Here is a 15,114-nt window from a genome sequence, read left to right as displayed (position 1 = left end):
AAGCAGAGACAAATATCAAAGTGGGAAAATCAAGTCTTTCACAAAGATGGTCAAGCACTTTATATTTGACTTTAAAAGAGCTACTGATGTTATTGTAAGAGACTATTCAGTATGTCAAGTGTCACACAAGGTCATCTGCTTACTGACCTTTCATAAATTCAGGGAAAGAAGGGACCTTAAGCTGCAACTGGGAAATGAGATTTGAATGAGATGAAGGTGGAGACGGTAAACATGGGCTACAAGGTGATTCTCCCCCTACAGATGAAGCAGACCCAAACACAGTATTAGAATGATTACTGACTACCACAGGGGAACTGGTTAGATTTATCTACCTTCAACATGATAAATCAACTCACCACTGTCTTTGTCTTTCCTGTGATCACTGAGAAGTAAAGCCCTCTGATAACTTCGTTCTCTCACTTGCTCCACAGAGGTTGATGCAGTCCTAGAAGAGACAAGCGTAATTTAAAATTTAAGAGAATGTACTTCCACAGACCAAATTTAGGACAATGTATATGCAAATACTGGGTCAGAGAAAATTTACAGTGTTACCTGGCTCTTACATGCAGTCAACTAGTTGTACATAACTGGGATTTATAAAGTAATTTGTATCTACTTTCTCCCAATTTTAAGTATACTGATTTCCTGCCACCTTGTTACATTAAAAGAACTCACATTTCCTCTTAATAGGGAAACAACATCTGTAAATCTCTGGGGTTTGGGTTATTTTTTCTCCTTCTCTGACCCACGAAAAGTGAAAAACTACATTTAAAAAAAATAAAAGTTGCAGGTACTACTTCGTATTCTCTATTTGTAGAAAACTGTCTTCTTCCAAAGCTGGAAATGTGGGGTTTTTTTGTTTTGTTGTAGTTTAAGAAACTGCTCTTTAATAGTGGATCTGTAATTATAAATACTTCACAACTACAAATATACTCCTTTTATGCTTCTACTAACTTGCCAGATAGTGTGTAAGAAATTAAAGAGTTGTATCTGCTTTCTATAGTCAATTACGTCTAACAACCAGATCAAGAACACCATAAACAACAGCACTCTGTAAATCTCTTCTTTTTCTTTCAGACAAAACCATACAGCATTACTTTACAATACTGTTGTACTGAAATTTTGGTGCTGCTGTCTACAGGATTACTCCAAAAACTTGCTGGTAAATTCTTCCCCGTTTAGCCTGTTCCCACATTCTTTGCTTACAATACAATACACTAGCTTCTGTACAGTGAACTTTCAGACCCTTTTCAGTGAAACTTTGAAGATTCCACTTACATTCTCTCTACAACTGGCTCTACAAAATCCTTCCATTCTGGAACAGCTGGAGCATCTGAGCAGGAGGATGTTCCAACTCCTCAGCCCACGTTCATCCCCAGTACTGTTAGGCCTTCTCTACAGCGTAAAGAACATCTGCAGGGTATATTTTGTGCTAATAACATTTTTGGAGACAGCATCACCACAGCTGACCTTAAGGCTACCAAAAACGCAGTGGAAAATGTGTGCAATGTTTATACAGACTGAAGTCATTCCCTTTCATCCCCCTTCACCGTGTCTGTCTGCCCAGGATTTCTGGTTGGTGGGGTATCTGGTGTGACATCTAACAGAGCATGTGCTCTGCACACAGGGGAACCATTTACTGATCACAAACAACGATCCGAGTATCACCACACGCTCTCTACCTGGGCAGAAGGAGCCGTTAGGCAGACTGCATGCAGCCCTGCACGCTGCATTTAAGCAGCAGCAAGCAACCACCACAAACACATTCCCCCCAGATCACTGAAAAACAAATATCCTGAACTTTTCTGTAAGCTTTTCCTAATCGATACAGACTATTTTCCTGTTCCACCCTTCCTCCCTACAGTACTTTTGGAAAGGTTTTGAGATTTAAGATGAAAAAATATTCTCTTCAGCCCACAGACGAAGCAGTGGAGATATAAGGGCATGAGAGCAGAGCCAAGGCCATGCTGAGAAAAACTAAAAACCAAACAAACTAAAAATCTCTCACAGCATCCTCTCCATCCTGCTGCTGCTTATCTCTCCTCCACACACCCTAGCAAGCACACCCAGCCCAGCCTGTGCAATGGTGGAAGGAGCACGCCTACTCATCGATGCCATTTTCTATAAACTTAAAACTGTACTTTACCTACATTGAGTTTATAATCTACAGAACTAGGCAACTTGTTTTGCTTAAACCAATGCCTGTTTTGCTCTCAGAAAATAAAAAAGCAAAGCACAATGAAAATAAGCTAACCAGTATCTTATGGGTAATTTTCCATCTATTCTAGCCTTTATGAGGTATCTGCTGTATTTCTGAGGAAAGAGGTAAGATAACTCTACTAATCTGAAAGAAGAGCCCTCCAATTAGTAATCTGCAACTGTACCCTTACCTATGAAAACTAGATTTCAAATAGAAAAGACTTAGAATTAAGTAATTCTTCAGCACTTTAGTCCTACAGTTTTATGGCTTACCACTGAACTTCTGGTTCATTCTTTTCGCTGGAAGAAGATTCTTTAATTGCACAGTTGTTGCTGTTGTCTTCTGGGGCTGCATTATAAACAGTAGTTGGCAGTGGTAAAGGTAGGCTTGCAGCGGTATCAGTTTGCTCCCCGTTTTCACCACTGTTGTTAAACCCATCATTAGCACCGTTGTTACTAATATTTCCTCCACCAGCAGCATGAGGAGATACAGTAACCAGAGGGAAGTTTTCTGTCTTTGAGCCGCTTTTTCTAGCTTCTCGTTGTCTCTTACGGTATTCTAATAAAGATACCTAGGGAGAAAAAAAAAAAAAAAAAAATCACAAACATTAGAAGGTAAGCTGACTTGTTCCTTTCCTCACTGTTTCTTTCGGTAAGACATACCATTTACTTGGTTCTAAAAGAAAAGGGATAAATTAATTGAAGATACTTCACCACATCTGCAGTGAATTTCTGGAGTACCGAGCTACTACCAATGACTGTAAGGATGATGTAAAAGTTTCTGCCAAGAGAAAGAAGTATGCATTCTGCCTCAGAAAAGAAACGGGCAATGACACAGGTCAGCAAAAGGTTTGCTGCCGAAGTCATACGTATGGTTGAAGCTACAGGGCACTTCACAGGCCTCCCCTGGAACTGCACCATTAGAATACTGATACAGTAAAGCTAATCTGAAGAGATTTCACACTGTGCTCAGTCTGACTCCCTTGTATGAAAAACCCGCTGTGCTTCTGCTTCACTCTTGATGCATGCATCAAAGGACTCTTCTAAGCTCTTCATACATTTTTCTTTAATATACAGAATTCACAACTTGAAATTTCATTCTTTTCCCAGTTTATTTTGAATTTCTGTCTTTACTGCACTTTAAAAGAGACTGATTAAGAACATACTTTAAAGCTAAATTCCAAGTAAAGTTTATTACCAAAACCAGTAACACACAAAGGCAAGAGTGGTTTCTAATTTATACATTTTTTTTATATAAAATCACTACATAAAGCTTCCATAGAATAGAAAAGTTTAAATGTTTAGTAAGTTCTCTTCAGTGAGAAAAATAACTTTCAACAGTTTTCCCTATGTATCTTCAGGATTTCAAGCAGAAAGCTGAAATACTGACCTTCAGACCTACTTTATTCAGTAGTGACACTGGTTTGGTGGAAATGACATTTGATGTCTTTCAATATTTTTCACTAGTTATCAACAACCTACTCAGAACCATATAGAACTCAAAACAAGAAACTAAGGAGCAATAATGAAAAAAATTCGTATTTAACTGGCTTAGTCCTTCATAAAAGTGGACATCCATCTCTACACAGAGAGAACTAAGGCAGTCTGCTTTGTCTGCAGTCCTAGGGCTTTGTGTTTGTTCACTTTCAAACTGATCTACCCACTAGAAGACTCAGCTACAGGTCAGGATAAAAACAGTTAAAAATACTTTATTTTTAGTAAAAGAAAGTTTTGGTTAAGAACTGCTCTTGTTTTCAAACAATCTCCACATCACATGACTAGGATCCCTTGAATAATACTGCTTTAAAGCAAACTTGGATGTTAAGAATGCATGAAATTATGCAATGTGGCCACAATGTACAGGACCATACCAAAATGTGATCACCTTGTACAATGGTGAGAGAAAATAGAGCAGCAAATGCCCATAGACATGTTGAAATCTGGAAAATCTCCTTTAATAACTGCATTAAGTACATTGTCTTACATGATCCTAGGCAAAGGGTTTTATTATTCTACTAAAATTCTTGTATTCTCAGCTTCTCCTTAGGCGAGATTCACCCCCCCCCCCCCCTTTTTTTTTTTGGCGTCTTGTCTCTTCAGAAAGCCTAAACCCCATTCTTTCAGGGGTACAGATACAGTTTTCTCTGACTGTTCCTTCAAACAGAGACTTTTAGACAGCAATCCTGGGCAGCTTGTGTGTGGTGTGTGTCAGGAGGTAGCCACACTTTTTTTCATTTGAGGATTAGCACAGCATAAACCCTCAGCAGTAACAACCTGGAAGAATCCACAATTGTCAGCAAGGAACAGGAGGGAGGGTTACTGAAGCACTAAGTGCTGCTGGGATTTGAAAAGAAATTAATTTTACCTTCAAAGAAGAAGGAAGCTACAGAAATTTTGGCTTTTATGTTTTTTTGGCTTTGCCAGAAGTAACACACAGAGGATCTGTAAAATTTTCAAGGCCAGGATCAGGTAAGAACAGAGCTCCTACCATCTTGCTTCAGTTACATCTCTGCTTGAAGCACAGTAAATGAAAAACCAATTCTGATGGAGAACTTCTGAAGAAGAACCATGAGTGCTCCCTAGCAGGACGTCCCCAGAGCACAGGGAAGAAGGTGTGTCAGGGGGTTTCAGTGGGACCAAAAACCCAAAACCCCTTTCTGCATACATGTGCATACACAGAACACACACCACCCCCTCATCATTATTTCCATAAAGAAAATAAATCACATCTTTCAAACAAGAAAGATTACTCAGTCTGTTATGACACAGAACTGGCCAGCTGTTGCATTAGAGAGACTATCGTCTTCCATATTTGTCATCCTTCTTTCTGCAAGGAGCAAAGGTAGACTGTGCTTTCCTGTACAATTAGACAAGGACAGTTATGCAGAGTAGCTTCCAGTTCTGGTTCAAGCTGCCCATGACCACACAACTTGCCTACAAGAACCATTTTGAGAGCAGCAGATTTAGATTGTGCTTATTTTTCAAACACAGTATTTTATAAAAAAAGAAATTAAGCCAAGAAGATTTCTTGGAACCTAAGATTTCTGTGTAGTTCTAACAGTGAAGCCATGACACCTTAAGTATATAAAAAAGGGCTTTTTAAAGCATCAGTATCATACATATGTTAGTGCAATTTCTTGCCGTAATTCGTAACAAATGTTCGCAGTACATGATCTGATACTAGCATATATTCTGTATAACAGAATATTGTAATACTTGGTGGCATAAGCAACCTTTTTCAGACCACAAAAGCGATTATTTATTGAGCAATTCATTTAAGACTCATATGAAATAAAGGTAAATGTGTATCTATTACTTGGAAAAAATAAATTTACTACTGGGTATATGCAGCTTTACTCTTTGCTCTTCATTACTGCCCCTGAATAATGTCTACCATATTACAGTACCTAAAGATAAGCCATCAGCTGTTTTTTATTTTATGTTTCTTTCCGTTAAAGAAATATCATTAGCAGACTATGTAACACAGACCAAATGATTCTTAAAATTATAACCTTTTTCTTTTGTGGAGGATTCTGGGGTGTGCAATTTCCATCCATCAAGTTGTCGTTATTGACAGTCCTTCCAAAGCCAGATGAAATTCCATCTTCTGAAGTACAAAAAACAGATGCTTCCATGAACATGCCTCTAGCATCGTCTTGAATCAGGCACTTTGACTCGTTTATTCTGAATCCACCTCCTACCTCCAACTGATGTGAAGGGGTCAAGTCCCTCAAATTAGAATTCATTGAGAAATTTACACCTGTCCTGTCGGGACTTTTTACCCAGGAAGAATAAATTGTGCCCCGGCCACAATGAGCAGTTTCTAATTGGCTGTTTGAATCAGTCCTATCATGTGTGGGGGCTTCCAGGTTTTTATGCAGTGCACTTTGCTCAATTACTTCGAGTCCCAGCTGCTGGAGGTCTGATACAGATTCCATTTCTCCAGTGCACTGCCGTGTGACATCAGTCCTATTCCTTGGACTGGAATATCCAATAGTCTTTATTTCTTGCAGGCCCATTTCTGTCAGGTTGGAATTTCTGAAAGAATTCAGTGCTAGAATCGATGCTCTGTCATACCCCTGTGTGAAGAAAAAGCATGTCAACTATTTTTTCACACTCCAAAAAAATGGCAACTGTTCTGATACTCAGTTGTACCTTTAAGTGGGATTAAAGGCCTTCCAGTAACCATGAATTTGTCTGGTTTTAAAAAAAAATTCTACAGCCAGACACTTACTTCTATTATTACTATATATCATGTAAAAGCATTTTAATAAAATGCATGTTAACCAAAGTCAAAATAAACTTTAAAAGCCAGGTTTTCTTTTATAACTCAAAGAGGAAGGGGAGGAGCTTCAACAGGAGCAAGTCCCCAGCCAAGAAATTACAAAGCATTTGCTTCAGTTGAACATAAAAAGGATCCTCAGGGTCAAAATATTCATTTGGGGGGTGGGGAGGAAAACATACTCTAAAATTTTGAGACAACATTCAAATCAGCACTCTGTAGAGAGAGAAAAAAATTCAGTTAAAGAAACTACTTTTGTACTTCTTAAAACTGTACTCAGCACATATCCATGGTTGGAAGCAGCTTTTCTCAATCACCATGCTTTAATGTTTTCATAAATCCTTTTAAAATTATTTGTATTACAAAGCAAAGTTCCTAAGTAAAACCTCTCTATTTGAGTCAGATTAACAATTGCTTCCAAACTATTGTAACTGAATGTTTTAATGTTTAATTCAGTCAACAGCTACGATCGTATGAAAAATTTTGTGTATTTCATAACCTAACACACACACCCCTACACCATGTGCTGAACTCCCAGGGGAGACTATCCAGATGATTCATTTACACAGCTGGCCAGAAGTGAAAGTCTCCAGCGTTGGGACACAGACACATCCATCCCCCAGGCTGGGAGTACTTGGGCACATTCCAACAGCACTTGCTGCTCCTGAACTAATCCACCCACATCCATTTATTACGTTTCTGCTCTGCTCTCTCACTCTGAGCATAATTAGGCTTAATAAAAACCATTACAAGATACTGGGGTAACAAGGAGAAATGTTAATTCAGATTTAACTACAGGCTGAAAAGCACAAGCATTGTTTTTCTGTTCTTATCTATAAATTGCAGTAGTTACTCCTTTCTATGACAGCCATCAGGATTTTTAAGTAGATAGAGAGAAAGGGGAGAGAGAAACATTTAAAACACAAAATGAAACAGGTGAAGTGGACATACAGAGTAGTAAGCAAATAAAACCTGCATAGAAGTTACCCGTTACATTCCAGGAAACCTGCAATGCCTGGTGAAGAGCATTTACTAAGAAAGATGCAGTCATACAGGTGAAATCAAGATACCCTTTACAGTTTTTGGCAAATATCCTTACCTCTTGACTGTAAGCTCGCCTTTTTATTTCTGGGGAACTGTCAGGTGAGGAAATATTCTACATGAATAAGAAGAAATTGCAAGTCAGTTCTAGCAGGAGTACCAATAGTGATTTACACTAGAATATCTAAACACATTCTCTGAACGTGCTGAAATTCATTATAAATCTTACTTCAAAGTGCATGGTATTTCCATGTATACACGGAGTTACAGGAGTAACTGGTGAATATATGGGTTTGTAACCATTTCTACAAGCTTCATCTTCTGGTTTTATCCTAGGTGGAGTAGCAAACAATGATGCCTCAGAGACAGTGATGTCAGCATGAGTTGGTGTGGCATATGGAGAAGGAGTTGGTGTGGAGGTTTCTGAGAATGCAGACTCCAACAGCTGATACAGTCTTCGTTTTTTTAGAGGTGTGGTTAGATCTGTGTGTTACAATTAGAGAACAGATAGAAGAGGTCTAGATATAGTAATCACTTACAATTGTTTAAGTACCTGATGTAATGAATTAAATATGAATTAAGAATTCCATTTTCATATCAGTAAGATTACAAAAACCTCTTAAGGGCAGGCTTCCTGAAAAAATACACTCTTAAGAGCTTACAGTTACATCAAAACCTGAAACTTGTGTGCTAGGATGATGGCGAGAACTGTCTCTGTTTCCAGAATAGGTAAAGTCAACTTCCATGCATTTTTAAGACTGTTCAGCTAAAAAGTGGAAATTCCAAGTTTAGGACTGTGCACAGGAATTATCTCATAAACTCCATATCCTTACGGAAGCGTATTTAGTTTTTAGCATGTTCCCATTTTTCATTTTGCCTACAAGATTACACAGCTTTTCCTCTGTGTGCAACAGGCCAACTGAATTTAGAAGGAATTCTAAATATACAGAACAGCACAGAAAATGAATTTATAATCTAATCTCTTAATACCCATAGTCAAAAATGGCGGTCTTTTGTGGACTGTAAACACTATGAGATACAGTGGTTACTTATGTAGTATCAATTATACATTCAAAGGGGACAAAATCCCAACCACTACGTAACTAAGCATTTCTTTCAAGGAAAGTATCGGGAAATAGTGCAAATACCCCTGGAATTTTCATTAACTCATCACTTTAAAAAACAGAGTCCTCCACATTTCACTACGGTCACATAGCTCTTATGTACCATACTAATAAAAGCTTCACCTGTTAAGGAACAGCTGTCGTTCAGTAATAAAGGACTTTTATTTTCACCATTGATGGCTGGACTTCTAGATCTCTCTTGTGATGGTGAATTAAATCTATCAATCATTGTTGAATTTTCTTCTTCCAAAGCCTGCTTCAACCAACGCTGTAATAAATCAAGTTCAAATCAGTGACTTTAAGAGATTAACAATAAATGTTTCAAAACACATTACACATGACAGAATTGGTTTGCCAATCTAGCTTTTTTCTGCCTGAATTTGTGCTAGCAAACAAAGACTTATTTTTAATTAATATGGGATGGGGAACCATAATGAAGGGAAGCATTACCTTCTTACAAGAGCCAGTAATGTTTTCCACAGGTTCTTTTTTCCTCCTCTTTTCTGAAAGGAATGGTGAAGTAAAACGAATATAGTGCTTTGGAGTTGAATATACATGTGGACTGTAAGTGAGACCTGGTAAAGAATTCAGTTGAGTAGCCAGAACTTCAGGGTCTGTAGTTATGCGTAGAGGCCTTTCTGATAGACTGTCTGTAGGCTTCCCTGTTTTATCACTCTTTTCACTTAACCATTCACTGACCAAGTGCTAAACAGAGAGAAAGAAAAAATTAGTGGTTTATGAGTGCTTTTATAAGTGGCTTTTAGGAATTGTTTAGTTTAATTATTCACCTAGTCAACTGCTACACAACCCAGAAAACAGCTAGTTTCCAGGCTGCAAATTTAATACATAGGGCAAGAATGAGGACAGCTTTAGCAAAGTAATGGGGACAGCAGAAGGAATCACTATAAATTTGCTCTACATGCCGAAGTTTTGGGCGTTTTGCTTTTTGGGTTTGATTTGTTTGTTGTAAACTAACATCTAGTTCTTTTATTTAAGTCTCACTGAATAGACAAGAGCCCAGATCAACTATACTTACAATATAAATTTAGTAACAGAATTCCAAGACAAATTTTAAACTTATGCCCAAGCACCTAAGCTGAGGAGTAGTAATGTAACATTAACAGAACAAAGTTAAAGTAAACTCCTCAGACTTCTGTACTGTCAGGACTGTGCTTCAGTCAACATGTCAGGCAGATGCCTTGAACATTATTCACTATTGTAGTTATATTAAGTTACAACACATTTACTAAGGCACACCTGTTCAAAAAGAGGAATTCTCTCCTAGCTAGTTCAGGGGGTTTTAAAAACATGCCAGTGGATTTCGGTTCCTATTAACAGATAGAGACTAACCTCCTAAATTTTATGATGTTTAAATAAAGCTAAGGACATCCAAACCCAGCACATTAAGTATATTATTATAATCTGTATTAAAGCCTTCATATCATACTAATATTTGAAGTTGCTAGTCTTTTACAAACCTATTTATATTTATTAATTCATTTTTAAAGCAGGATTTTGTCCACACATGGTACACTGGGTACAATACAAGAAGGCATTTCATAGGCATTTATCCTCAATACTATTAAACAGCAAAAAAGTGCAGTGAAACTCAGACTTCTGTATCTTCCTTCTTTTTTGCTATGCCATACATAAAAAGGAAAAAAGATTCTCGTCTCCATTCTCACAAGAATTTAATAACGATGCAATAAGCAGTGTTACAGGATGACTCAGGTGCCTTGTGGGGAAAATAAATAAATAAATATTTAAGTTAAGTATGTTTGGGGGGGTTAAGATCAAACCATCTTGAAATTGTTACTGTTTATTTTGGAAGAAGTTTCAGCTATGACTTCCTCTCCTCCTTCCCCTCCACAGCACAGTTTTCAGAACTTGTAAAGCACACTGAAAAAAAGTCTCTTTTGAGTGCAGTCTGTAGAATTTTAAAGCAGTAAGTTTTACTACTTTATTCGCACTTGCTGATTTTAAGATTTTTTTCAAGTGTCTTTAAATGTTGAGGCATTTCTTAAAGCCTTCTGCAATGCACTCCAATAATAAAAAAATTAAAACAAAGTACTAAAGAATCGTCCTTCCAAACATGCAGATAAATCTGAGTGTTTAAATCCATTCACTTTAGAAAAAGACATCTCCGAAGTATTAGAAGTTAATGATTTCCTTTAAGATACTGTTTGCTACCATTAAAATACTTTATAAAGCATATGATGAACAAAGAAAGGAAACAACTTTTTATTTCTGTTCTTTTCCTCTTAAATTAACCACTTCGTATACGTATCAAAAACGTAATTTATTTCAGCCCATTTAGAAAGTACTTCCCTTAGAAAACAGTTGTTCCAAAAGTGTTCTGAAAGATGTATTTTGGAAGTCTCTTAAAATCAAAAATAACTTCTACCAATGGATCTTGCACATACCTTTTTTAATGTCTTAATTTATTACCAGTGAGTAGCTAAAAAAAAAAATAATCATGTAATAGCGATTTAAAGAAACGAGTCAAAGGTTCTTTTTTAAAAATCTATATATAGTTGCATACTGATGCAGCAACCTATAGGTTTTTTTTTAAAAAAAGTCCATCCTCTTTTCCCCATCCCTTAGGAGACATACCTTCTTTGTTTTAGGATACTTAGTAGGGCATTTACTAAGTGCTGGAGCTTCCGTTTCAGTAACCATTTCTGTAACAACAGTTTCTGTTTCAGGCTCAGCTACCAGTGCAGCATTCTCAGTTTCATGATGTTGTGAAGTTACTTCCACGTCAGGAGAAGATGGCTGGATATCTGAACACATGCTGACAGTTCTGTGTCGTCTACGCTGCTGCCCAATGTGAGTTCTACTCCGTGAGAAGCTTTTCCTCTGTTTAGCTCTATTAACTTTGGCTGGGGTAGGCTTGGTGGCAGTTTCTTCTTTTGCTGGTTCCTGGTACAAAACAGAAGTCTAGTAAACAGACCCCATACACATGAAAGCTACATTATCTTCTTAAAAAAAAATGTCAGTTCCCCCTTCCTTTACAGGTCTAAAAAGTCTTTATCCCATTGTAATTGTTAGAACAAAAATAATCCAGCGATAATATTTCTATCCTACTTCAAGGCAAACTGCAATACTTCCTGTATTTTCCTCCCAAGCACCTGCTATACCATTGGCAGAGTATTCATGCACACCTGTCAGTGGTTAGATCACCACAGATTTGTGTAAAGAACTGTCATACCACATTCATTCATCCGTAAGGTAGAAATCGGCTACTTACAACATTATCTCTTCCCATCCAATATCCTTTCTGCAATTTATAGTTTACTACGCGTTTAGCACTGTCAAGTACCTTTTGTGACAGCATGCTGACAGAAATTACCCAGGGAAACAACCTGACCTGAGAACCCGCAGGAGTATTTGCAAGTAAGAAGCATACTAGCATCCAGCAACAGAGTAAAAAACTGTTTATGAAACATTAAGTATCATCTGTAAGAACTCAGAACAAACTAGACCTTAATAACCCCTTGCCTTTAAAAGAAAAGAAAGGATTATAATCTACTCCTGAATAAGCCACTGAAGCAGCAAGTTGTTCTCCACTGGTTACGGAGGGTGCCTAAGGAAATGCACCGACTGTGACTGAAGTCAACATTGGTAAATGCCTCCTATCCTGAACTTCTAAGAGAGACTGCATTACAGAGCTGGTGTGCATGTGTCCACGTTTGCGTAAACTACTGTAACTAGAATTCCTCAAATGAATTCTATACATATTTTCTTGGGAAAAAAAATGAGCTAATGGAATATAATGTCAAAGAACTATACAGATTTTGGTCAAATATCTTTGAGTTCAGAGGGGGGAAAAATGGCATATATCTTAGGAAGCACAGCTCAACATCCAAACCGATAAAATATGCCATGTTAAAAACTAGCTTTAAAATAAAGTTCCAGATAACTACCTGAATAAATTCAGTGTCATTGAGAATCTGTGCTTCCTTGCATTCCGATTTAACCTCAGTTTTTGCTGTGCTGATTCTTTCCAAAGCCTGTTCTCTTCTCTTTTCTCTTTTTTCTAGTCTGGCAAAAGCTTGCAGGATAGCTTCCATTTTCCGTTCTTCTCTTGTCTGATGGATTTAATAATAATCATGATAAAGTTTCAGTCAATCTTTCACATATGTAAATACATACATACTTCCCCCCCCCAGTAGTTCAGAACATGTTCAGTGTATGTTGACATGGATATCAATTTCAGCAGAAGCTCTCAAAGGAAAGGGAGATGTTACAGTGACTGCAATTATTACAGAGTTCTGAAGAAAGGCTTGCATTCATACCAGCCTTGACAAACAAGACTGTCCTGCTTTGGATTTAAGATTAAGAATTACTAAAAATATAATTTACTAGTAAATCACTCACCTAAAAGCATAAAAATAACATGTAGCTCTGAGCCACTTACTTGCATGTAGTCAAAAACAATAAAATGCTAACGATGAGAAAGATATGAAATACTAATACATGTATGAAGCAACAGAAAGCATTACCCCCCTGACCCAATTTTCCAAGTGTCACAAGCTACATCAAAACATACAATCAACATCCAAGAATCACCATTTCAAAACAAGGTAACATAAGGTCACACAGAGAAGCTAGTTTTCTGTCTATCTGTAATTCAGGTTCTAGTGCTGCATAGAGGCAGATCCCATCTGCACAGAGCTCTGCTAAGACAATACAGAGGTGGCAGAACTGGGGGCTTCTATTATAAATTTTTTTTTTTATATAACATCTGTAGCTCAACAGTGCATTGACAGCAACGATGTGTTTGTATCAAAGAAGGAACACCTGCAAACGTATCGGTCATATAAGCGAATGATTTTGTTCTGCCAATTTTGTTTTGCAACTCAACCTGCCTCTGCTTGGTAAAATACGAACTTGCAACTATTCACCATCCTCATAACACGTGCTAGAGTATTAATTACAACTTTACTACAGCAACTCTGCTGTAGCGAAGTTCCACAGAGAGCTTCACTTTATTAAGACGTGCCAACAAAAAAAAAAGCCAGCACATACTCTGGAGCAAAACTAACACATCCAACAGTGTGATGAGAATCATTCCTAAAAACCACGACGAGACACCATTGTTTGATAGTATCACAGCTCATGCTGTCACTCTTCAGGTCTTGTATTAAAATATACATTTTACTTGAGCAGATTTTATTTTCTGATGTCTAATAAACATGTCTCATCAATTTTGATACTGACAAGACTGCAGAAAATACTGACCAAAAGGAATGTATGCCCCTAGCCCCTTCATTAAGTTCTGGGCAGATGCAGACAGTTTTGGTGCCACCTTGAACTCTACTTATCAGAAGTTCTGTGAGCATGAACAATAAAATGAAAGTTCCAAGTATTAGTATTTCATTAAATAACTTGACTAAGATTTTAACTAGTAATTTCAGTATCTCAAATTTTGAACACCTAACAGAATTCTAAAATGCCAGTTCCGTAACATTGTGCTACCAACCTCTCAAAATTAGGACTTCTGAAGATTTGGAAGATGGGAACTCAAATAATTAGTAAGGCAAAAATCCTGACCCCAATGCTATCTATAAAAATGGCCACTACAAATAACAAGCAATAATAAAGAGCAAAGAAATCTAGATTTTCTACAATATTTTTTAAAAGGCAATAAAAAACTACACACATTTGAAGATAAAAGCAGGCTTCTGCCACAAAGCAATGATCAAGCCACATTAAATGCTATCAAATAGCAAGCCTTGCATTTTAAGGTGAAGTTCATGTAAGGATCTGACTTCACATACACTCACATTCTGCAAGCCTACAAAAAGGTAGTAATTAGCATGAGAAGAGCAGGTGTCACTAAGACTTAATGACAACTTTAGGCAGCTACTTGCTTCCCAACTTACCATCTTCCTTTTCCTTTCTGCAATCTGCTCCTCTGATTCCATTTCTACTTCATTGCTAATGGGAGTTTTTTCTTCTATATCATCAATAAAGTCTGGCTCCTGAAAGACAGAAATGACTGCTTTACAGAAGCCCTACTAATCTTGCAAACCAGGGAAAACTAAAAGCTACACAGAACTAAGAATCCTCAGATCACTACGTCAAAAGTAACCAAGCCAATAAATGAAGACAAAAATGTAAAAAAACCTAACAACCACTTGTACCTTTGTAAAAACCTGTAAACATCATCAGCTGACTAGATCTTTTCCATTCTGAGCATCTGTATCTTTTTTTCAGCATACTGATCTTATTGAAATTTTGAGGATCCATGCCCACTCCCCCACCCCATCAACCAACAACAACAAAAAATAATCAGAATTAAACCTCCAAACCAACAGAAACTTCTGGGCACTAACATGGCCATTGTCCTAGCCACTTTATAATCAGTTAAAGAATTATGAGCTTTACATTACATACCCATTAAAAAAAAATATTACTGAAATAGAATAAAATCTGTTTTACTGCCAAAGTGCCAAAGGAGAT

At 37.3% G+C, this 15,114-nt stretch overlaps 1 protein-coding gene across 1 annotated transcript in view; it reads right to left on the bottom strand.

Annotated features, from left to right (window-relative positions):
- The window catches only part of KMT2E (lysine methyltransferase 2E (inactive)), a 62,339-nt gene that overhangs the window by 3,266 nt on the left and 43,959 nt on the right, over positions 1-15,114 (bottom strand). The window contains 11 exon segments of the mRNA XM_040593996.1: positions 148-255; positions 357-445; positions 2,473-2,771; positions 5,712-6,278; positions 7,581-7,637; positions 7,752-8,005; positions 8,770-8,914; positions 9,097-9,351; positions 11,260-11,568; positions 12,573-12,737; positions 14,535-14,633. Of these exon segments, the coding sequence (XP_040449930.1) occupies positions 148-255; positions 357-445; positions 2,473-2,771; positions 5,712-6,278; positions 7,581-7,637; positions 7,752-8,005; positions 8,770-8,914; positions 9,097-9,351; positions 11,260-11,568; positions 12,573-12,737; positions 14,535-14,633 (2,347 nt within the window).

This window comes from Falco naumanni, chromosome 5 (genome assembly GCF_017639655.2).
Source record: "Falco naumanni isolate bFalNau1 chromosome 5, bFalNau1.pat, whole genome shotgun sequence".
Lineage (NCBI taxonomy): Eukaryota > Metazoa > Chordata > Aves > Falconiformes > Falconidae > Falco > Falco naumanni.
The sequence above is the reverse complement of the archived record's forward strand: the minus strand, read 5'-3'. Positions and strand labels throughout refer to the sequence as shown.